Source organism: Somniosus microcephalus, chromosome 2 (genome assembly GCF_052327205.1).
Source record: "Somniosus microcephalus isolate GS21.2 chromosome 2, FLI_Smic_1.0, whole genome shotgun sequence".
Taxonomy (NCBI): domain Eukaryota; kingdom Metazoa; phylum Chordata; class Chondrichthyes; order Squaliformes; family Somniosidae; genus Somniosus; species Somniosus microcephalus.
The window spans coordinates 92,463,204-92,485,836 of NC_140988.1; the positions used below are offsets into that span (position 1 = coordinate 92,463,204).

General features: G+C 42.1%; 1 protein-coding gene across 2 annotated transcripts in view; it reads left to right on the forward strand.

Annotated features, from left to right (window-relative positions):
- Window positions 1–22,633, forward strand: part of abce1 (ATP-binding cassette, sub-family E (OABP), member 1) — a 48,163-nt gene that overhangs the window by 20,662 nt on the left and 4,868 nt on the right. For both annotated transcript variants that reach the window (XM_086011094.1, XM_086011102.1), the window contains 8 exons: window positions 942–1,038; window positions 10,849–10,938; window positions 12,224–12,345; window positions 13,712–13,933; window positions 14,269–14,328; window positions 14,443–14,501; window positions 15,019–15,129; window positions 21,597–21,739. In XM_086011094.1, the coding sequence (XP_085867220.1) occupies window positions 942–1,038; window positions 10,849–10,938; window positions 12,224–12,345; window positions 13,712–13,933; window positions 14,269–14,328; window positions 14,443–14,501; window positions 15,019–15,129; window positions 21,597–21,739 (904 nt within the window). The remainder of the gene's footprint in view (window positions 1–941; window positions 1,039–10,848; window positions 10,939–12,223; window positions 12,346–13,711; window positions 13,934–14,268; window positions 14,329–14,442; window positions 14,502–15,018; window positions 15,130–21,596; window positions 21,740–22,633) is intronic.

A 22,633-nucleotide genomic window follows, 5' to 3' on the forward strand; every position in this document is an offset into this window, starting at 1 on the left:
TATCACCCCTCTCAAACAGCCCAAAGTACCTTTACTTACGAAGTATTGCTTTGAGGAGCAACCATGGTCGTTTTGTGGCAGTCATTTTATGCACACAGCATCTCTCAAATAGCAGTGAGATGGACAATTGGTTAATCTGCTTTGCTGGTATTGGTTAAGGAATTTGTGGGCCAGGATACTGGGAGAGCTCTGAGTTCTTTGTATAATGCCATGCGATCTTTAACATCCACATGAACCACCCAAACAGACAAAGGGGGTGGGGTGCTCTGATATTATAGAATTCCTTCAGTACTGCACAAAGATACCAGATTAGGTTTTGTGCTCAAGCTTGAGTGGAGCTTGAACTCAACACTCTAGAGGTGAGAGTGCTACCAGACTTGGCCTCGTCAGCCTTGGCTCAGTGGTAGCAATCTCACCTCCTCAGTGAAAAGGTTGACTGTTCGAGCCCCACCACAAAGACTTGAGCACATAATTTAGGCTGACACATCAATGTAGCACTGAGTGAGAGCTGTGCTGTCAGAGGTTCAGTTTTTGAAGCAACATTAAACTGAGATCCCGTCTGCCTGCTCACCTGAACGCAAAAAATCCCATGACATTCAAAAAAGAACAGGGGAGTTCTCCTGGTGTCCTGGCCAACATTTATCCTGCAGCTCATATCACTCAAACAGATTATCTGATCATTTATCTCACTGCTGTTGTAGGACCTTGCTGTGTGCAAATAGGCTACTACGTTTGCCTGCATTACAACAGTGCCTACAGTTTGAAAGTACTTAATTTGGCTGTGAAACACTTTGGGATGTCCTGAGGACACAATAGGCACTATATAGATGCAAGTCTTTCTTTACCAACCGAGCCAAGCTGAAAATAGACAAATAGATTCTGTGCTGTGATTGTAAAGTTCTAGATATTGTAACTTAATAGACTACAAATCTTTTCTACAGATCTGACTCACTTAAAAGAGAGGAATGTTGAGGACCTCTCTGGAGGAGAGCTGCAAAGATTTGCATGTGCGGTAGTGTGCATTCAAAAAGCAGATATGTAAGTTTCCAGAAGGACATGTTTTCTTTTTAGTAGTTTGTGTATTTTATGCACAGAATCCTACAACAGAGCCTGCTCCTGCACTGTAGCACTAGGGAAGTTCTGTAAGAAATAAGAGTTTATATTTTGAGTTTAACATCCCTTCACAAGCAGCTTTGGCTGGGATTGGAATTACCATGAGTGAGTAACCTGATTTTAAATTACTGAAAATGATTTAAAAATAAACAGAACCATTTGCTAGTTATATTTGGATACAGTAGCCAGTTTCTTAGTACATTAAAAAGAAAATACAGTCAAAAACTTTTAAGACATGCCTATTGGTGTCGTTGTGCCCAAAAGAATCAGCTTCATTTTTAGTGCCTCCTCGAAAGCCTGCAAACGAGCACAATTAGCGGAAACTACCAATGGTGGTCAATTCATCCTGTTTTGTGGGCGGGGCCGGGCTTCTCGTGCGATGTTTTTTAAACTAGCGCAAAAGATCATGAAAACTCAATTTGTGCTGAACGTAATTTGCGCATAATATTGTGATATCTTTTGCGTGAGTTATGCCGATTTTGCACTAAAAAAAACAGCGCAGCCAAGTGGCAACTCTACCCCTATCAGTATTAGGTGGAAGTTGTCTGGGTGAAGGGTGAGTGAGAAGGCGGTGGCACATTTTACATTCAAAATACTTACCTAAGAAGGACAGGGTGACAAAGGAGGGACATAAAAAGTGTCAAATATCTCTTCCCTTAAGGAGATGTTCTTTATTGATGAATGTTAAAATGCAGCCTAAGGATACATGTGACTAGGGTTGCAAAATTCTGGGAATTTTTAAGAGGAAACTTTCCATGGGAATTTGGGGAATTTATGGGAATTTTGAGTTTTTTTGCACACTGATGGTTTTTGTCTCTGACCCTTATATTATCTTTGTCGTCAAAATAGACATACTGTTCCATACAAATAAAAACAGGCTTTCAAAACTTTATTTAGGTTATAATTTTGAACTTTATTGAACCCCCACAAAAAAGACCCATCTAAAATAAAATAAAAAGAGCGTCAGCTTATTTAGCCTGTAATTTGTCCTTATTTTGTCCCTTTGAGTCTTCTACTCATGAGTCTTCTACTCCTCATTGCTCCTCCTGATTCTCTGACTCTGGCTCTGACGTGTCCATTTCCTCCTCTGTGTCAGTGTCTAGCTGTGTGGTGGACACTTCTGTATCTGGCTCAATAAGTTGTAGGTTCGCCCGGATAGCCACCAGTTTCTCCACTCTCTTGTTAGTCAGCCTGTTGCGCACCTTTGTATGCGTATTCCCAAAAAGTGACCAGTTTCGTTCAGAGGCCGCTGATGAAGGTGGGATTTGGAGTATCACCGATGCAATAGGTGACACGGCCTCAGATGCACAAAGTCCCTTCCACCAGGTATGTGCACTGATATGCTTGCATGATTCCCATATCCCATCCCCATTCCAAAGACCTTGCTTGGTAGAGAACTTTGCCAGACTTCCCAGAACTTTGCCCACATCCAGATTGAGATGGTGTGAGAGGGTAGAAATCACACTGTAAGCGCTGTTGATCTGTTCTCCAGAAAGTATTGGTCTCCCAACATGCTTTGGGTCCAGCATGTATGCTGCAGCATGAATCGGCTTGACACAAAATTCTTGACGCGTCTGTATGAATTGAACAATTGCCTTCTCCTCTGCTTTGAGCAGCAGGGATGTGGGTAGGGCAATGCTGATTTATTCTTTTAAATCAGTAAAAAGCCTGAGAACATCTGACAAGACAGCGTCATCTCCTTCAATCTGAGCAATTGCAGATGCTACTGGTGAGAGTAGTTTAAGGCTGCTAACCACTCTCTCCCAAAACACATCATCTAGCAGTATTTTCTTGATGGTGGTTTCCATATCCCCAGACTGGGATATTGCCATTTTTTGCAGCGACTCCTTACCCTCCAGAAAACTGTTGTACATTATGACAACACCACCCCATCTAGTGTTGTTGGGCAGCTTCAGTGTGGTGTTCTTGTCCTTTGTCATTTGCTTGGAGTTGTAGGTTGCTGCAACTACCTGTTTTCCCCTGACATACTTAACAACTTGCTTGGCTCTCTTGTACAGTGCTTCCATGGTTCTCAAACCCATGATGTCCTTGAGGAGCAGGTTAAGCCCATGAGCTGCGCACCCAATAGACGTAATATGAGGGTAGGCCTCCTCCACTTGAGCCCAAGCAGCCTTCATATTCGCAGTATTGTCAGTAACTACTGCAAAGACCTTTTGTGATCCAAGATCGTTGATGACCGCTTTCAGCTCATCAGCAATGTATGTGCCTGTGTGTCTGTTGTCCTTCGTGTCTGTGCTCTTGAAGAACACTGGGAGAGGAGTGGAGACGATGTAGTTTATGATGCCCTCCTCTCGTACATTTGACCACCCATCTGAGATAACTGCACCACAGTCTGCCATCGTTATCGTTTCTTTGAGCTTTCCTTGGACTCTGTTATACTCAGCCTCCAGCAAATAAGTAGACAAAGCATGTCTGGTGGGAGGACAGTATGCAGGGCGAATAACATTGAAAAATCTCTTCCAGTACACATTGGCTGTGAGCGTGAGGGGTGAGTCTGTTGCATATACAGCTCGAGCAAGGCACTCATCTGCATTCTTCTGGCTATGGTTATCCATTGTATCAAAGAACCTTCCAAGTTGGCCAGGAGTTGCTGATGATAAGGAGCCTGATGCTGAATGAGAACCATCATCTTCTTGAATGGAAGCAGAGGAACTCTGGGCTGACTGCTGTGAGCTTTGAGTGAAGTTGTTGCATTTGGATAAATGCTGCTGCATCTTTGTGGCATTCTTTACATATGGCTTTCTACAGTGTTTGCACATGTACACAGTCTTTCCATCTTTAATGCCTGGGGTAAAATGCTTCCACACATCCGACGGTAAACGTGGCATTGTTCTATGCAGAGAAATAAAGGGCATTCATCTCTGTGTCGAACTGCAGTCGATCAGCACGATTGCAACAGGGCGAGTACATTTTTGCTGATGCTCCATGTGATGGAAGCATGACCTGTACACACACGACGCTACATCACCAATAGTGTATTATTTTGTATATTTTAAATTGAAGGACAACAGAGTTCAACAAGTAACTGGTTTATTTGGTATAAAGTCTGATTTTACTTACTGCATCATCACAACATCAGCAGAAAACAAAATGACTTCCCTCAGGACCCCTAACCTGGATCTTAAAAAAACTATAGCAGTCTTACAGATGCCTACAGGCCAATCACAATTCGATATGCAAATATTACAAATAGAGGGAGCTAATCGCTCATCTAACCAATCAGGACACATTTGTTCACAGTCACACACAAAACTTGTAATTATTAAAACAAGCCAAGTAAGAAGATAAACATATATTGATTAAGAAATTCCTTAATAATTAAGATTCCATCTCTGTTAGTAATTTTAAGAGAGGACCTGTGGGGGGGAAAAAAAGAAAGAAATACAAAAAAAACAATATTATGCTAGCATGTGCTTTTTTGGGCAAAATTCCCAAGCTAAACTTCCCGTGGAAAATTTCTGGAAATTTACCGGAAACTTTCCACCCCTTTGCAACCCTACATGTGGCCCAGCTGGTACTGAGCTTTTGAGCTTTACCAGGACATGGAAGGATTCTGATATTCTGATCCTTGATTATCTGGGTGATCATTATTCAGAGATCCATGGGCATCCAGTAATTTGTAAATATTGCTAGGTCTATTACTGGTTATTGTATAGAATGCCTATTGATACTTCCATTTCTCTCCAAAAATGTTGCTTCTGCCTGTTGCCTAAAAGCACCTGCGTGTGGCAGACTTCTGGCAGCAATCCAGTATGCTTAGTTCCAGAAGTCATGTTATTATGCAGGTGGTAAATTTCACATTGCAGGCATATTGAACTAACAGTACACTTTATCTCGGTGATAATGCTGGCATTACTTACTTTCTTGTGTAGCAGTTTACATTAACATAGCTGTCTGAAAAGTGGAATTGCCTTTTGTTGGATTAAGGCTGTTGGGTGGGGGAGTGTAAATCTAAACGCAACTCGCTGCATAAACAAGTTTTTCCTGATGTTGTCTTTGTTTCGTCTGCCAATCACCTTAAATCTGTGTCCTCTGGTTCTCGACCCTTTTGCCAATGGGAACAGTTCCTCTCTATCTACTCTGTCTAGACACAACATGATTTTGAACACCTCTATCAAATCTCCTCTCAACTTTCTCTGCTCTAAGGAGAACATCCCCAGCTTCTCCAGCCTATCCACGTAACTGAAGTCCCTCATCCCTGGAACTATTCTTGTAAATCTTTTTTGCACCCTTTCTCTGGCTATCACATCCTTCCTAAAGTGCGGTGCCCAGAATTGGGGACAATACTCCCGTTGAGGTTGGACCTTTTGTTTTATAAAGGTTCATCATCACTTTCTTGCTTTTGTACGCTATGCCTCTATTTTTGAAGCCCAGGATCCCATATGCTTTTTTAACCGCTTTCTCAACCTGCCCTGCCACCTTCAACGATTTGTGCACATATACCCCAAGGACTCTGTTCATGCATCCCCTTCAGAATTGTACCCTTTAGTTTATATTGCCTCTCATCATTCTTCCTACCAAAATGTATCACTTCGCACTTTTTGTGTTAAATTTCATCTGCCACGTGTCCGCCCATTCCACCAGTCTATGTCTTCCTGAAGTCTATCACTCTCCTCCTCACTGTACACTATACAGGAAACTTTCTGGTATCCGGCACGGACGGGACCGACGTGTTGTCGGTTCATCAACAATTCCGGATAACCGAACACTATAGTAAAAGATACGGAGCTCAGAGCTCCGTATAAAGCAACAAACCTTGTTGGCTTCAAAACAATCGGCACAAGTTGCAAGCGTCTCTGTAGCTTAGCAACAGCTTCAGCTACACCCTTGCACAGCAACAAATGGAGTAAAAAAAGTAACTAAAAGTAAAAAAAAGTTACCTGAACCGACTCCTGAATTTTGCCGGTGGATAGAGCGTTCCGGTTATTTAGGGGCCGGTTAATCGAAAGTTTCCTGTACTTCCAAGTTTTGTGCCATCTGCACATTTTGAAATGTGCCCTGTACACCCAAGTCCAAGTCATTAATGACCCAGAAATTAGGTTCAGGGGCTTGCCGCACGTGCAAGCCCCCGATGTGCACTCACCCGGCGCGCCGACATCTGAAACCTGGGCCTGCTTGGAATTCCTGTCACTGGCCCAGTTCAGATGTCGGCACGATGTGCTTGCCTGATCCAGCGACGTAGTTAGTGCGATATGCCGGCTGGGATCAGGTGAGCACTGTGCAGCCAATCAGGGGAGGGGAAACTTCATTCATGAGTTTGATAGTAAGAACTGTCAAACTCATGAAAAGTACGGGCGCCCAAAAGACTAGTTTAACTTTAAATAAAAATTTTAAAAACATCCCAATAATTAAATAAACTATAAATAACTTTAAAAAACTATTTTAAACAATTAATCAAATTTTTGAAAAAATCGGGTCTAAAACTACACTTACCTTACTGTAAAGTCCTTTAAAAACAATAAAGCTGTGGAAAAAATGTTATAATTTTAAGTAATAGACCACTTACCTTAAAGAATGAAGTCTTTACGTCTCCTTTTTACATTCGTAAAAAGGAGAGGCCCTTACACACGCGCAAACCTGTGGGGAAAAAAGAAATTTCAGCGCGCACGCATTCGTCCTCTGAACCCCTTGGTTCAGAGGACAGGAAATGCCGGTTTCCCACGCATGCGCTGTGCATGCTGAAATCCGGCACTTCCAATGGGCCCACGCGTGAGTACCCCGTCCGTACTCGCGCATTGGGACCGGAATTACTGGCCCATTATATATCAAGAAAAGCAGTGGTCCTCGTACCGACCCCTGGGAAACACCACTGTATACCTTCCTCCAGTCCGTGAAATAACCGTTCACCATTACTCTCTGTTTCCTGTCACTTAGCCAATTTTGTATCCCTGCTGCCACTGCCCCTTTTATTCCATGGGCTTCAACTTTGCTGGCAAGTCTATTATGTGGCACTTTATCAAACACTTTTTTGGAAGTCCAAGTACACTACATCAACTGCATTGCCTTCATCAACCCTCTCTGTTACCTCATCAAAAAACTCAATCAAGTTAGTTAAACATGATTTGCCTTTAACAAATCCAAGCTGGCTTTCCTTAATTAATCCACACTTGTCCAACACTGTTAATTTTTTCCTGGATTATTGTTTCTGAAAGCTTTCCCCAGTACCGAGATGAAACTGACTGGTCTGTAGTTGCTCGGTTTATCCTTGCACCATTTTTTTGAACAAGGGTGTAACATTTGCAATTCTCCAATCCTCTGGCACCACCCCCGTATCTAAGGAGGATTGGAAGATTATGGTCAGTACCTCCGCAATTTCCACCTTTACTTCTCTCGGCAACTAGGATGCATCCCATCTTGTCCTGGTGACTTATCTACTTTAAGTACAGCCAGCCTTTCTAGTACCTCTTATCCCATTCAGTATCTCAACTACCTCCACTTTCACTGACTTTGGCAGCATCTTCTTCCTTGGTAAAGACAGATGCAAAGTACTCATTTAGTACCTCAGCCAGTGCCTCCATGCGTAGGTCTCTGTTTTGGTTCCTAATCGGCCCCACCCCTCCTCTTACTACCCATTTACTATTTATATGCCTATAGAAGACTTTTGGACTCCCTTTTATGTTAGCTGCCAATTTATTCTCGTACTCCCTCTTTGCCCCTCTTATTTCCTTTTTCACTTCCCCCTCTGAACTTTGTATGTTCAGCCTGGTTCTCGCTTGTATTCACAACCTAACATCTGTCATACGCTTGCTTTTTCTGCTTCATCTTACTCTCTGTCTCTTTCACCATCCAGGGAGCTTTGACTTTGGCTGTCCTACCTTTCCCCCTCATGGGGATGTACCTTGACTGTACCTGAACCATCTTTTTAAAGGCAGCCCATTGTTCGATTACAGTTTTGCCTGCCAATCTTTGATTCCAATTTACCCAGGCCAGATCCGTTCTCAGCCCACTGAAATTGGCTGCCTTCCAATTAAGTTTTTTTACTCTAGATTGCTCCTTGTCCTTTTCCATAGCTAATCTAAACCTCTTTTTGGAGAAGTGCCTAGCCTTTGCCATATAATATGTAAAATTACTAATGTGGACCATTGCCCAGCCATACTACATTTAAATTTTTTTTTTAAAAATTCATTCATGGGATGTGTGTGTCGCTGGCAAAGCCAGCATTTTTATTGCCCATTCCTAGTTGCCCTTGAGAAGGTGGTGGTGAGCCCCCTTGAACCGCTGCAAACCGTGTGGTGAAGGTGCTCCCACAGCACTGTTAGGGAGGGAGTTCCAGGATTTTGACCCAGTGCCGATAAAGGAACGGCGATATACTCCTGAGTCAGGATGGTGTGTGACTTAGAGGGAAACTTGGAGTGGCGGTGTTCCCATGCGCTTGTTGCCCATGTCCTTCTAGGTGATAGAGGTCGTGGGTTTAGAAGGTGCTGTCGCAGAAGGCTTGGCGAGTTGCTGCAGTGCATCTATAGATGGTACACACTGCAGCTACAGTGTGCCAGTGGTGGAGGGAGTGAAGATGGTGGATGGGGTGCCAATCAAGTGGGCTGCTTTGTCCTGTATGGTAGTGTTGGAGTTGCACTCATCCAGGCAAGTGGAGAGTATTCCATCACACTCCTTACTTGTGCCTTCACAGAATCACAGAATCACAGAAACCCCACAGTGCAGATAGAGGCCATTTCGGCCCATCGAGCCTGCACCGACACATATCCCACCCGATCCCCGTAACCCCTACACCAACACATATCCCACCCTATCCCCGTAACCCCACGTATTTAATCCCCCTAACACTAAGGGTCAATTTATCATAGCCAATCAACCTAACCTGCACATCTTTGGACTGTGGGAGGAAACCGGAGCACCCGGAGTAAACCCACGCAAACACGGGGAGAATGTGCAAACTCCACACAGACAGTTGCCCGAGGCCGGATTCGAACCCGGGTCCCTGGCGCTGTGAGGCAACAGTGCTAACCACTATGCCACCGTGCTGCCTTGTAGATAGTGGAAAGGCTTTGGGAGTAAGGAGGTGAGTCACTTGCTGCAGAATCTTCTTAGGCAGTCCCTCGGACCGAGGATGACTTGCTTCCACATTAAAAATGAGTTCGCAGGTGACTGAGTCCAATGCGGGACCTACAGTCTTTGTCACAGGTGGGGCAGACGGTGGCTGAAGGGGCGGGTGGGTGGGGTGCTTGGGATGACGTGCGCTGCCTGCGCTTGGCTTCCGCTTACTCCCGGCGAAGAGACTCGAGGTGTTTGGCGCGTTTCCGGATGCTTCTCCTCCACTTTGTGCGGTCTTGGGCCAGGGATTCCCAGGTGTCGATGGGGATGTTACACTTTTTCAAGGAGGCTTTGAGGGTGTCCTTGAAGCGTTTCCTCTGCCCACCTGGGGCTCTCTTGCCATGCCGGAGCTCCGAGTAGAGCGCTTGTTTTGGGAGTCTTGTATCGGGCATGCGGACAATGTGACCCGTCCATCGGAGCTGACTGAGCGTGGTCAAATCTTCGATGTTGAGGATTTTGGCCTGAGCAAGAACACTGACGTTGATGCGCCTATCCTGCCACTGGATTTGCAGGATCTTACGAAGGCAGCGTTGGTGGTACCTCTCCAGTGCTTTGAGGTGCCTGCTGTACATAGTCCATGTCTCTGAGGCATACAGCAGGGCGGGTATCACTGCTGCTCTGCAGACCATGAGCTTAGTGCTACAGAATACCCAGCCTCTGACCCACTCTTGTAGGCAGTGTATTAATGTGGCTGTTCCAGTTAAGTTTCTGGTCAATGGTGACCCCCCAGGATGTTGATGGTGGGGGATTTGACTATGATAATGCTGTTGAATGTCATGCGGAGGTGGTTAGACTCTCTTGTTGGAAATGGTCATTGCCTGACTCTCGTGTGGCGCGAATGTTCCTTGCCACTTATCAGCCAAAGCCTGAATGTTGTCCAGGACATTACAGCACATTGACCTTTTTTGTGCTATTGTGTGTCATTTTCAGGGATATAAAATTTGTTGTTGAAACTGTATTGATGGGCAATTTTAGCTCCAGGATCTTCATGATGTAGTTCTATAGAAGAGACTCTTGGTTAGGATCCCTGGGCAGATTTTCAGAAAATTAATTTTATGCTACATGAAGCATTCTGAAAGCTGCAGAGCAAAGGTGGCACTTAGTACAAAATGTAAATGCAACCGTATTTTTTTCTGTCCTTTGTTAATCTGGCTTGAGATTGCTTGTATATATTTCAATTTGACCACATACTTTTATTTGACATGTACCATTATTGCACCTGGTATTCAATATTGCATTTGTAATAAGGTCTTTGTTTCCCCTTCAACTCCCAGAAGAGCTTTAAAGTACTACAGGAAACTTTGTGATATCCGGCACCAACGGGACCGGCGTGTTGCCGATCTATCAAAACTGCCGGACATACAAAGTTAATGTTGAAGCATACGAAGGTTTTCATCTCCGTATCTGACAACAAACACTGTTGCTTAGCAACAGCTTCTAAAGAGTTGGCTGCAGCTGCAAGCGTCTCTAGCTGAAGCTGTTGTTATAGCTACAGACCTTGCAGTGGCTGACTTGGGGGGGGGGGGAAAAAAGAACGAGATCTAAAAAAAACGGGTCCTGATTTTTGCCGTTAGATCGAGTATTCCGGACATACAACCTCCGGATAAACCAAAGTTTCCTGTAATGTGTAAATTCTAGCAACTAAAATTATATATTTCTTTTCAGTTTCATGTTTGACGAGCCCTCCAGTTACTTAGATGTTAAACAGCGTTTGAAGGCTGCCATCACTATTCGCTCCCTTATAAATCCAGATAGGTAAGCTTCCAGTGTATGTTGTTGTACCAGCAAGTAATGCCCTTTGTACAACTGGAGTCCTCAGTACCCACACTAGCCAGTTATTTGTTAATGACTTAATTTTTACAGCTAAATTTTTAGTGGTTGCCTTTTTTGTAGTTGGTGAAGCTATTTAAATGTCAGTATTGTATACTGGACAATTTTTTAATAGTTGTGTTACAATTGCAGTAGACCTCTTGAATCAGCCATAGAAAAGTTGCTACAAAGGTGGTTCATATGGCTGCTGTTATAAGAAAGCCATAAATAACATGCTTTTACTGGCATAAGAGTTTATTTAAAAAAAAATTCACTCATTTATAATTTAAAAATACTTTTTAAAAAGGTAAGTTTATTTTTAGCCCTGTAAAAAAACTTTATTTTTTTCAAAAAATTAACTTTTTGTTTAAAATATTTAATTTAATGTAATTTTAACTAATTTTAAATACGTGATGTTTTACTGTGGTTTTTTAAGTGATCCCCGTTCATACTTTTGACAGATCTGTGTGTAGAGAACTGTCAAAAGTGTGAGGGGGGATTCCCTTCTTTGATTGGTTCCCCATGGCCCACGTGATCACAGGGGTGCTTGCGAACTGCATACGCCCCTGGGATACCTGGGCCTCTGCGCATTTCATAGAGCAGAGGCCCAAGATCGCAAGTCTCGGGACCTATGGAGCCAGCAGGTAAGTGCGTAGATTTATTCCGATCGGAGGCATCTGCCCGTAGGAAGCCTCCGATCAGAAAATCCGACCCAATATGAAAATCTATGGAGTGTGAACTAATTTTTTTTAACTCGCCTGAGAACTGGTGAACAAAGTCTCAGAGATAAATCATATAAGCGTCATAATTTTCTTTTTATACACTGTTTAGGTAGAGTGGCTTTAAAATATTGCATTGTATTCTTTTTGTAGTTTTGTTCCATTGTTGCAGATGGTCAGTACCAGTGTCAATTAATCTAATATGTGATGCAATTTTAAAATATTTGTTTCTGGTTCAAGTGAATCTTCAACAGCATAATAGTTCCAGTTATTAGAATATTATGTGATACCTTCATGAAACATTAATTATGGTACAAATTAATTTCTTTGATTTGATTCTTCGACCTCAACAAATAAACTTTTTAAACTCAATTTAATTAAAACAGGTTCATTGCAAAGGTTTTGAAAAAAATGTCTTGGTAGCCGAACTAATTTTTCTAGCAGAGCTTCATATGGTAAAGGCTACAGTAAATGTTTTACTAGACAGTGTATAATTTTCTTTTTGTAATTAGATATATCATCGTTGTGGAGCATGATTTGAGTGTGCTGGACTACCTTTCTGACTTCATTTGCTGTTTGTATGGTGTACCGAGTGCATATGGGGTTGTCACTATGCCTTTCAGTGTTCGAGAAGGTAAAACTTATGTGAATTAAAACCTTTCTCATCCATGCCTTTGTTACCTCTAGACTTGACTATTCCAACGCACTCCTGGCTGGCCTCCTACATTCTACCTTGCGTAAACTTGAGGTCATCCAAAATTTGGCTGCCCGTGTCCTAACTCGCACCAAGTCCCATTCACCCATCCATACCTGTGTTCACTGACCTACATTGGCTCCCGGTCAAGCAACGGCACGATTTCAAAATTCTCATCCTTGTTTTCAGATCCCTCCATGGCCTCGCCCCTCCCTATCTCTGTAATCTCCTTTAGCCCCACGTCCCGCCCCCCCGCCCCCCCCCCCCCCCCCCGAGATATCTGCGCTCTTGAGCATCCCTGATCATAATCGCTCAACCATTGGTGGCCGTGCCTTCTGTTGCCTAGGCCCTAAGCTCTGGAATTCCCTGCCTGAACCTCTCTGCCTCTCTTTCCTCCTTTAAGACTCTCCTTAAAACCTACCTCTTTGACCAAGCATTTGGTCACCTGCCCTATTTTCTCCTTATGTGGCTCGGTGATAAATTTTTTGTAATTTAATACTCCTGTGAAGCGCCTTGGGACATTTTACTGCATTAAAGGTGCTATATAAATACAACTTGTTGTTTTTATTTAGCAAACTATTTGGAGAGACTTTTTTTTAAAAGCGTACCTGCAGACTGCATGCAAAGGCCGTCTAAAATTTTATGAGGCACAGAAAATTGTAGATTTTTTTGCTCGCCTGCCTCATTACAGCTGGTTATACTTAAATGCTGCAGTTAAGGGTTTGACATTGGTGGGTGTTTTCAGAGCATTTCAGGGGAACAGTGTTGAGTTTTACTTCCCTGTGTGCACACTTAAATTAGTGAAAAGTAGACTGAATTCTTCGCTCATTATGAGCATTAAGACTTGAAGGTAGTTCATCGTACTGTGTGGGAGCTTTGTAAATTTAAGTTTTAAAGTCCACTTCACACGAATTGCATTTCACTGCAACCTATGTAAAGCTGAAGTAATGAGAGATTATCTCCTCAAGGTGATCTCATGTTACTTAGATAAATTGATGCACACTCCGACTGGTAGTTTTAACTTGAAATAAGTAGTCAATGAAACCTCATTAACTGGTATGAATGTCATTCACATACAAATGATCATATACTTACAATTGTCACAATGCAACTTGCAATCTGTTGTAAAATTGTTTTTTTTTTTAGATTAAAACACAGTTATGCTGTCATTTTGTGCCAGGTGCTGTATGCATCCATAATAAAACGACAATCTAACTTGATTGAATGCACAACCTGCAGCTTATGTACATTTTGTATTATTGGATACAAAATTCAATAACTGTAAAGGATATTTATATCTCAATAGGTATCAACATATTCTTGGATGGTTATGTGCCAACGGAAAACTTGAGATTCCGAGATTCCTCCTTGATTTTCAAGGTGGCTGAAACGGCAAATGAGGAAGAGGTCAAGAAAATGTGCCGATACCATTATCCAAGGATGAAAAAAAAGATGGGCGAGTTCGAACTGGAAATTGGGACTGGAGAGTTTACAGACTCTGAAATCATGGTGATGCTGGGAGAAAATGGTGAGTATTTTATTACAATTGCTGAGATCAAGTAAAATAATATTTCAAATTAGATACTTGGTGCATTGATACCTGTTTGATACAATGGAGTGCAAGAAAATGTGTCAAGCAGCATGAAACTGATACTGTGTTTTACCTTAAGTACAGAATTAAAGCAGCCATTGGCAAAGATGTACAGGAAAAAGCAAGGAAATGACATCCTGATCCTGTGAAACTACTTTCAGTATATGCAGGACACTTAATAGATTTGTGATCTTGCAACTACATACATCTCTATAGATCTTTCATACAATATGTAGTTCTCCTCAGCATCTGATTGTATTTTTTCTCAACAGGTACGGGGAAGACCACATTCATCAGAATGCTGGCTGGAAGATTGAAGCCTGACGAAGGAGGTAATATACTATTTATACAACCTTCGCAAATGGAACTATCAAACTGTAACTTGTGCTGTCAACTCTGAAATAATGACTTTATAAAATATGCAACTAATAAATATGTGTTAATAGGTGTGGTGCCTGTTCTAAATGTCAGCTACAAACCACAGAAGATCAGCCCTAAGTCCCAAGTAAGTAGTATAATTTCTCTGACCTTTTTAGATTATTGGAAAATGGATGACTGAAGGAGGATTGGAAAGTCCCTCAGATTTTCTCAATAGCATCTTCTCCTATCCAGTTTAGAGCATTAGTCTTCGAGCTGTGAAAATTGCCCCTCTGTTATGATTTTTAAATAATTGGTGCCCTTGAAACTCTGATGTGAAAATTAGTTAAATTCAAAGTGTTTCTATACTACCTTGCCTGTATCTGAATATCCCAACATCCAGATTTATATAACCAATTGTAACCACCATTATGATTGGTCCTGATCAAATCCAAATTGAACTTTCATAGGCTTTACCGAAGGTAACAAGTCTCGTCTTGTTCTCCAAAATATTATTTTATGTGGCAAAAAAATGTATATTGATTTGTTAATCTTGTCACGGGATTTTAACCACATGTGTTGCGCTTGCCATTGGAAATGTAACATTTGTTTGTAAGAAATGTTTGTGACTTTTAAAAAATAGTATCTTTGGTTTACCCTTCCAGGGAACTGTTCGGCAGCTGCTTCATGAAAAGATCAGAGATGCTTATACCCATCCGCAGTTTGTGACTGATGTAATGAAACCACTGCAGATTGAAAGCATCATTGATCAAGAGGTACTGTTTTAGATTTTCTTTATTTTAAATTGTCATGTCTTGTGTAACACCTGGTTTGATTAACGTGAAAACACGTTTGAGGGAACTAAGGAAGATTTCTGCTGAGTTAGCTGATCTCAGCCAAGGTAGTGGTAAGGATATTACAATTGGCTTGGAACCCCTTGGATAGGTACAGGAAAACAGACAGAATCTCTGCTCCTCATTATGATCCAGCAAACCTGCTGAGAGGGCAGGCTGGCACTTGGCTGCGATGCTCACTGAACAAATAGCCTTACACTCAGTATTGGATCTTGCATTTATGTACCGGTCAATGTTCCCTGTAAGCTGCGTGTGGCCGCACTGAAATCTGCAAGGTACCGCACAGGCCACTCACAAGCTTTTCCATTGGAAATACTGTGCACGTGCAGAAATTTAAAGGGACCATGCATTGAAATAAACAGGCCTTGCACAACAAAATGCAGCTTAGAGGGGACATTGGTACTGGCCTTGATATAGAAAAATGTCTACTGCATTTTGCAGACCTGAGGGAAAAAAAACGATACCGTGCCAAAGGGAAAAATTAGGAGGGGTGACTAAAAACAGTCAATGGGATGGATTTTCAATAGGGTTTGAAAGGAAGATGGGGAGGTGGAGATGTAGATGAATTAAGGGAGGGAATTTCAGAGAGTTGGACCTAGACTGCTGAAAGCATGACAACTAATGGTTGTGCGAAGGGAGAGTTGGATGCACAAGAGGTCGTAGTTGCAGGAACGGAGAGTTTCAAGGAATTTGTAGGGCTGGAGGAGGTTACAAATATAGAGAACGACAAGGCTGTGGAGGGATTTAAAGATGAGGACAATGATTTTAAATTTGAACTGTTAGGGGACCAGTAGCCAATATAAGTCAGCAGGGATGGGGGTAATAAGCAAGTAGGGCTTAGTGCGGGATAGGTATAGGCAGCAGAGTTTATGGATGGTAGAGGATGGTCAAAGAGAGCATTGGAGTAATTGAGTTTGGAAGGAACATCATGTTGCAGGATTTTTTTAACCATTTTTCTGCAGAAGGGATTTGAATAAAGTTACCGTTTCAATATTTATTTTAAGCAAAGTGTATTCTCGAGTTTTTCTTTTAAAACGAGACACCTAGACAAAAGGTTATTGATATGCTAAATGGAAGTTGCTAAAAGGGTTAACTCATGAGGACTGGTTGCAAGACTAGGTTTGTAATCCCTTGAGTATAGACGATTATGAGGTGATCTGATTGAGGTGTTTAAGATGATTAAATGAGTTGATGGGGTTGTTAGAAAATCTTTTTTCTGGTGGGGGGAGTCCAGAACAAGAGGGCTGATTTTGGGAGGCTGAGAATAGAACTTGGGGGTGGGGGGGGATCAACCTGAAACGTTAACTCTCTTTCTCTCGCCACAGATGCTGCCTGACCTGCTGAGTATTTCCAGCATTTTCTGTTTTTATTTCAGATTTCCAGCATCCGCAGTACAGGAAACTTTGTGCTATCCGGCACCGACGGGACCGAGCTGTTGCCGTCCCATCAAAACTGCCGGACAAACCAGCGCTAATGTTGAAACATACGGAGATTTTGAGCTCCGTATCTGGCAACAAACCCTGTTGCTTAACAGCTTCTAAACAGTCGGCCGTACCTTGCAAGCGTCTCTGTAGCTTAGCAACAGCTTCAGCGAGACCTTGCAGAGCCTGACTGGTGGGGGGGAAAAAAGCAACGAAAAGAAAAAAACCTAACGAAACGGCTCCTGATTTTTGCCAGTGGCTCGATCATTCCGGACAGTTAACCTCCGGATAAACCAAAGTTTCTTGTATTTTGCTTTTGTATTTTTTTAATAAAAAAAGGAAGGTTGGGATGGGAATAGGACCATCAAGGGATATACAGGCTAATACAACAGGTAATGATAGAGAGATGGCAGAAATATGAAATAATTATTTTGCTTCAGTATTTGCCAGGGAGATAGAACAGTTGGACATGACATTGGATGATGAGATTAGTAAAGAGATAAGTGCATTTAAAATAAAAAAGGGGATATATTAAATAAACTAATCAAACTCAAAGAGGATAAAACCCCTGGTCTGGATGGATTGCATCCGCGCATTTTAAAAGAATATAGGGAAGAGATAGCAGAGGCATTACTACACATATTTAATAATTTGTTAGAAAAAGGTGTAGTGCCAGAGGACTGGCGGATAGCTAACGTAATACCAATATTTAAGAAGGGGGATAGAACATGTCCAGGGAATTATAGACCAGTCAGCTTAACATTGGTGGTAGGAAAAATAATGGAATACCTACTAAAGGAGAAAATAGAAGAACATCTAGAAACCAAAAATATAATAATGAATAGTCAGTATGGATTTCAAAAGGGAAAGTGTTGCTTGACCAACCTTATTGAATTTTTTGAAGAGGTAACAGAGTAGACAATGGTAATGCAGATGTAATTTAGCTGGATTTTCAAAAGGCCTTTGATGAGGTACCCCAGAATAGACTAATGAACAAGGTCAGAGAATGCGGAGTCAGGGGACAAGTAGCAGAATGGATAGCTGGCTGGCTTCAGGACAGAAAGCAGAGAGTAGGAGTAAAGGGTAGCTATTCACAGCGGCAGAAGGTGGGTAGTGGTGTTCCCCAAGGATCAGTGCTGGGACCACTGCAGTTCACAATTTACATTAACAATTTAGACTTTGGAATCAAAAACATAATTTCTAAATTTGCGGATGACACCAAATTGGGGGGGGGGTGGTGGTCAATACTGAGGAGGACTGCAACAAATTACAGGAGGACATTAATAAACTTGCAGAATGGGCATATAATTGGGAAATGAAGTTCAACACAGATAAATGTGAGGTATCACATTTTGGTAGGAAGAAGAGGGAGGTCACTTATTACTTGGAAGGTGCGAGTCTAGGTTGGGTAGAGGAACAAAGTATGGAGTACAAATCACTAAAAGTTGAGACACAGGTTAGCAAGGCCATAAAAAAAAAAAGCAAACCAAGCACTAGGGTTTATTTCTAGAGGTATAGAATTGAAAAGTAGGGAAGTTTTGCTAAACCTATAACGAACCTTGGTTAGACCACACTTGGAGTACTGCGTACAGTTCTGGTCCCCATATTATAAAAAGAATGTGGAGGCACTGGAGAGGGTGCAGAGAAGATTTACAAGGATAATACCAGAAATGCGAGGGTATACATATCAGGAAAGGATGAATAGGCTGAGTCTCTTTTCTCTTGAAAAAGGAAGGCTGAGGGGTGACCTAATAGAGGTCTTTAAAATTATGAAAGGTTTTGATAGAGAGGATACAGAGGGGGTGTTTCCACTTGTGGGGAAGAGCATAACTAGAGGCCATCAATATAAAATAGTCACCAAGAACTCCAATAGGGAATTCAGAAGAAACTTCTTTACCCAAAGAGTGGTGAGAATGTGGAACTCGCTACCACGGAGTGGTTGTAACGAATAGTATAGATGCATTTAAGGGGAGGCTAGACAAGCATATGAGGGAGAAGGGAATAGAGGGTTATGCTGATAGATTTAGATGAGGAAAGATGGGAGGAGGCTCGTGTCGAGCATAAACTCCGGCATGGACTGGTTGGGCCGACTGGCCTGTGCCGTATATCCTATGAACCTTAAAATTAGAGCTAGGCCGTTCAGGAGTGATGTCGGGAAGCACTTCTTCACACAAAGGGTAGTGGAAATCTGGAGCTCTCCCCCCAAAAAGCTGTTGATGCTAGGTTAGTTGAAAAATTTAAAACTCAGATTGATCGATTTATGTTAGGCAGGGCTATTAAAGGTTACAGAACCAAGGTGGGTAGTTGGATTTAAGATACTGATCAGCCATAATCTAATTGAATGGCGGAACAGGCTCAAGGGACTGAATGGCCTACTGCTGTTCCTATGTTCCGAAGCTGTTTTCCAATCTAGTTAATCGAAAAACACCTTGCACACATTGTTTTAGAAAGTCCTTTGCTCCCCGTCTGTCTGGAGAGAGAGATAAAAGCTAGAAGCTGAGATGCAGGCTGACAGACAGGCTTTTGAAATGGGAAAGCTGAGAGGGCCGTCAGGTTTAAAAGGAAAGCTGCGAGGTTAGAAATGCTGGAGAATAGTTAGAACCCCTGTGGTTTAAGTGAAATAAGATGACCCACCAATGTGGGCTAGTGTGGTTTGTTCTTTACTTGTATTATTACACAAAGATAAGTTGTATGGGTTGAATTAAGTGAGCCCAGTCATAATGGATGTACTTCTATGTCCACCTTACTGTGAAATAAAGCAGCTTAACAATTCATATTTGGTCTCATCTCACTGAGTATTTATTTGGTCCACCATGCGAAAGATATGAATATCCAGTTTAAGTCACAGAAGGGTACTATTGTTACGTCCCCTAGGTCCTGTTATCTTACAAGCAGTGTGAGTCAACTCCCACAAAAGTAAGATGCTTAGACCATTTACAAGAGCAACTGATGCCACTGTACCCGAGAAGGTGTCTACAGCAGATATGAACTTGTAACAGTGAAGAAGGCATCTGTGAGGGTTTCACTGACAGATGGATTGATGTGGGGCGGAAACTGGCAATGTTATGGAAGTGGACATAAGCGGTCTTTGTGTTGGCGAGGATATAGGTTGCAAATTAAGGGCGAGGTCAAACAGCACACTGAAGTTGTGAACAATCTGATTTAGGTAAATAATAGCCACTTCAGCAAAGTACTGGAGCCAACCAAACCTAAGGAACAATTCTCCTTCCAGGCATCAAAGTTTTCAGGAGAGGGGAGAAAATTGGTGAGAAAAAAAGAGGGGGGGGGGGCAACTGTTTTTTAAAAAAGGGCTGGGAACATGGTAAAATTGGGGGTAGTTTTGAAGCTAAAAGTAAGCTTCGTCTATGTATAAATTTACTGCTTCAGCGTTCTTTCCCTTTTAATGTCTTTTTTGTTATCAGGAAAGTTAGGGATTGTGGACATATTTGAAGGGAATGGGTCATGATTGATTAACGGACAGTAAAGAGGGTAGGGATAAATGGGTAATTTTCCACTTGGCAGCCTGTAACTAGTGGGGTACCACAAGGATCCGTGCTTGGGCCTCAGTTATTTTACAATCTTTATTAATGACTTAGATGAAGGGACCAAGTACAATGTATCCAAGTTTGCTGACGATACAAAGCTATAGACAGGTGCAATGAGTATAATGTAGGGAAATGTGAGGTTATTCACTTTGGTAGGAAGAATAGAAAAACAATATTTTTTAAAGGATGAGAAACTTAAATGTTGGTGTTCAGAGAGATTTAGGTGGCCTCGTACAAGAAACACAAAGTTAGCATGCAGGTACAGCAATTACATGTAATTAGGAAGACAAATGGCATGTTGGCCTTTATTGCAAGGGGGTTGGAGTACAAGAATAAGGGAGTCTTGCTACAATTGTACAGGGCTTTGGTGAGACCACACCTGGAGTACTGTGCACAGTTTTGGTCTCCTTATCTGAGGAATAACATACTTACCTTGGAAGCAGTGCAACAAAGGTTCACTAGATTGATCCATAGGATGAGAGGGTTGTCCTAGGAGGAGAGATTTAGTAGATTGGGCCTATACTCTGGAGTTTAGAAGAATGAGGTGATCCCATTGAAACATATAAGATACTGAGGGGGCTTGACAGGGTAGATGCTGAGAGGTTGTTTCCCTTGGCTGGAGCGTCTAGAACTAGAGGGCATAGTCTCAGGATAAGGTGTCGGCCATTTAAGACTGAAATGAGAGTCATTTCTTCACTCGGTTGTGAATCTTTGGAATTCTCCAACCCAGAGGGCTGTGGATGCTGAGTCGTTGAGTATATTCAAGGCTGAGATAGATAGATTTTTGGACTTTAGGGGATTCAAGGCATATGGGGATCAGGCAGGACAGTGTAGTTGAGGTAGAAGATCAGCCATGATCTTGAATGGCAAAGCAGGCTCGAGGGACCGTATGGCCTAGTCCTGCTCCTAATTCTTATGTTCTTACGATCTCTAACTGATATACTTGATGGATACAAGTAGTACATAATATTTCAAGCAACTTTCATTTCAAAATTGTACATACTCAATACCCATATTTCTCAGGGTAAGAGGGGATTTTTTTTCCTATGCTCCTTTCTTGGGTCACTATCCCAGCCAAAAAGATGAATGGGCAAATGGTTGAGACCTGCTTCAATACTGCTGTGATACTTGCCATGAGGCAGTAAGAGTAGGGTGTGGTGAGTTTCCATCCAGTTTTCCAATGTGCGGAACAAGCAGCTGACGTCTTGTAGACACCTCACAATGGCACATTGAGGTATTATCACTGATGCGAACTTCCATTCTTCATCTTTTGCAGTGCAGCAAGTTTGGGTCTAATGCAGTGTGTCATCTTTGGGAGAGGCTTGCTTGTAAATCCACTGCATTAGCCTTTGTTCAGCAGATGATTTGTGGCTAATTTATTTTCCTTCAGCATGGTTTTTACAATCTGTGTTTATCTCAACAGGTCCAGAATCTGTCTGGAGGTGAATTGCAACGTGTAGCGCTGGCTCTTTGTCTAGGTAAGCCAGCTGATGTCTACCTGATTGATGAACCATCAGCATATCTGGATTCTGAGCAGCGTCTAATGGCTGGAAGGGTAATCAAACGGTAAGTGTTTTTGGGAATCTAAACCAGTTATTTACTAAGCATTTAAATGTCATATTGGTTCAGTTGGTTGTACTCTCGAGCCCGATTACAGACTTGAACACACAATCCAGGCTGACACTTCAGTGCAGTACTGAGAGTGCTACATTGTTGATGGTGGTGTCTTTGGGGTAAGGTGCTGTCTGCCTGTTCATATTAGAAAAAGAGTAGTGAGTTCTCCCAGCGTCCTGGCCAGTATTCCCACTGACAGATGATATGATATTTTTTGACGAGGGGAAAAAGTTGCAAGGCGAGTTGCTGTGATCTGGAATGCACTACCTGAAAGGGTGATGGAAGCAGATTCAGTAGTAACTTTCAAAACGGAATTGGATAAATTCAAGAAGGGAAAAGAGCAGGGGAGTGGGACTAATTGGATAGCTCTACCAAAGAGTCAGCACAGGCATGATGGACCGAATGGCCGCCTTCCATGCTGTAACATACTATGATTCATTCATTCATTCATTTGCTGTTTGTGTGACTTTGCTGTGTGTTATAACTGGCTGTTGTATCTGCCTACATAACTATAATGACTGGCACAGACTCGAAGGGCTGAATGGCCTCCTTATGTGCTGTACTATTCTATGACTCTGACAACGCTTCAAAAAAATCTACACTTTTGGATGTCGTGAGGATATGAGGCACTAAATAGATATAAGTTTTTAATATTCTTACAAAATTACCTCCCGGTTGCAAAGTGTTCGGTGTACTGTATATTTTGTAAACCTCCAATATAGCTGGTACTTTCAAATATCTAGATATATCAGAATAATTTGCGGTCATTAGTAAATGTGTTTCTCTCAAGATAGGTGTTAAATGTAATGTAAAATATTTGGTATTAAGCTATAGTGAAATGGCTGT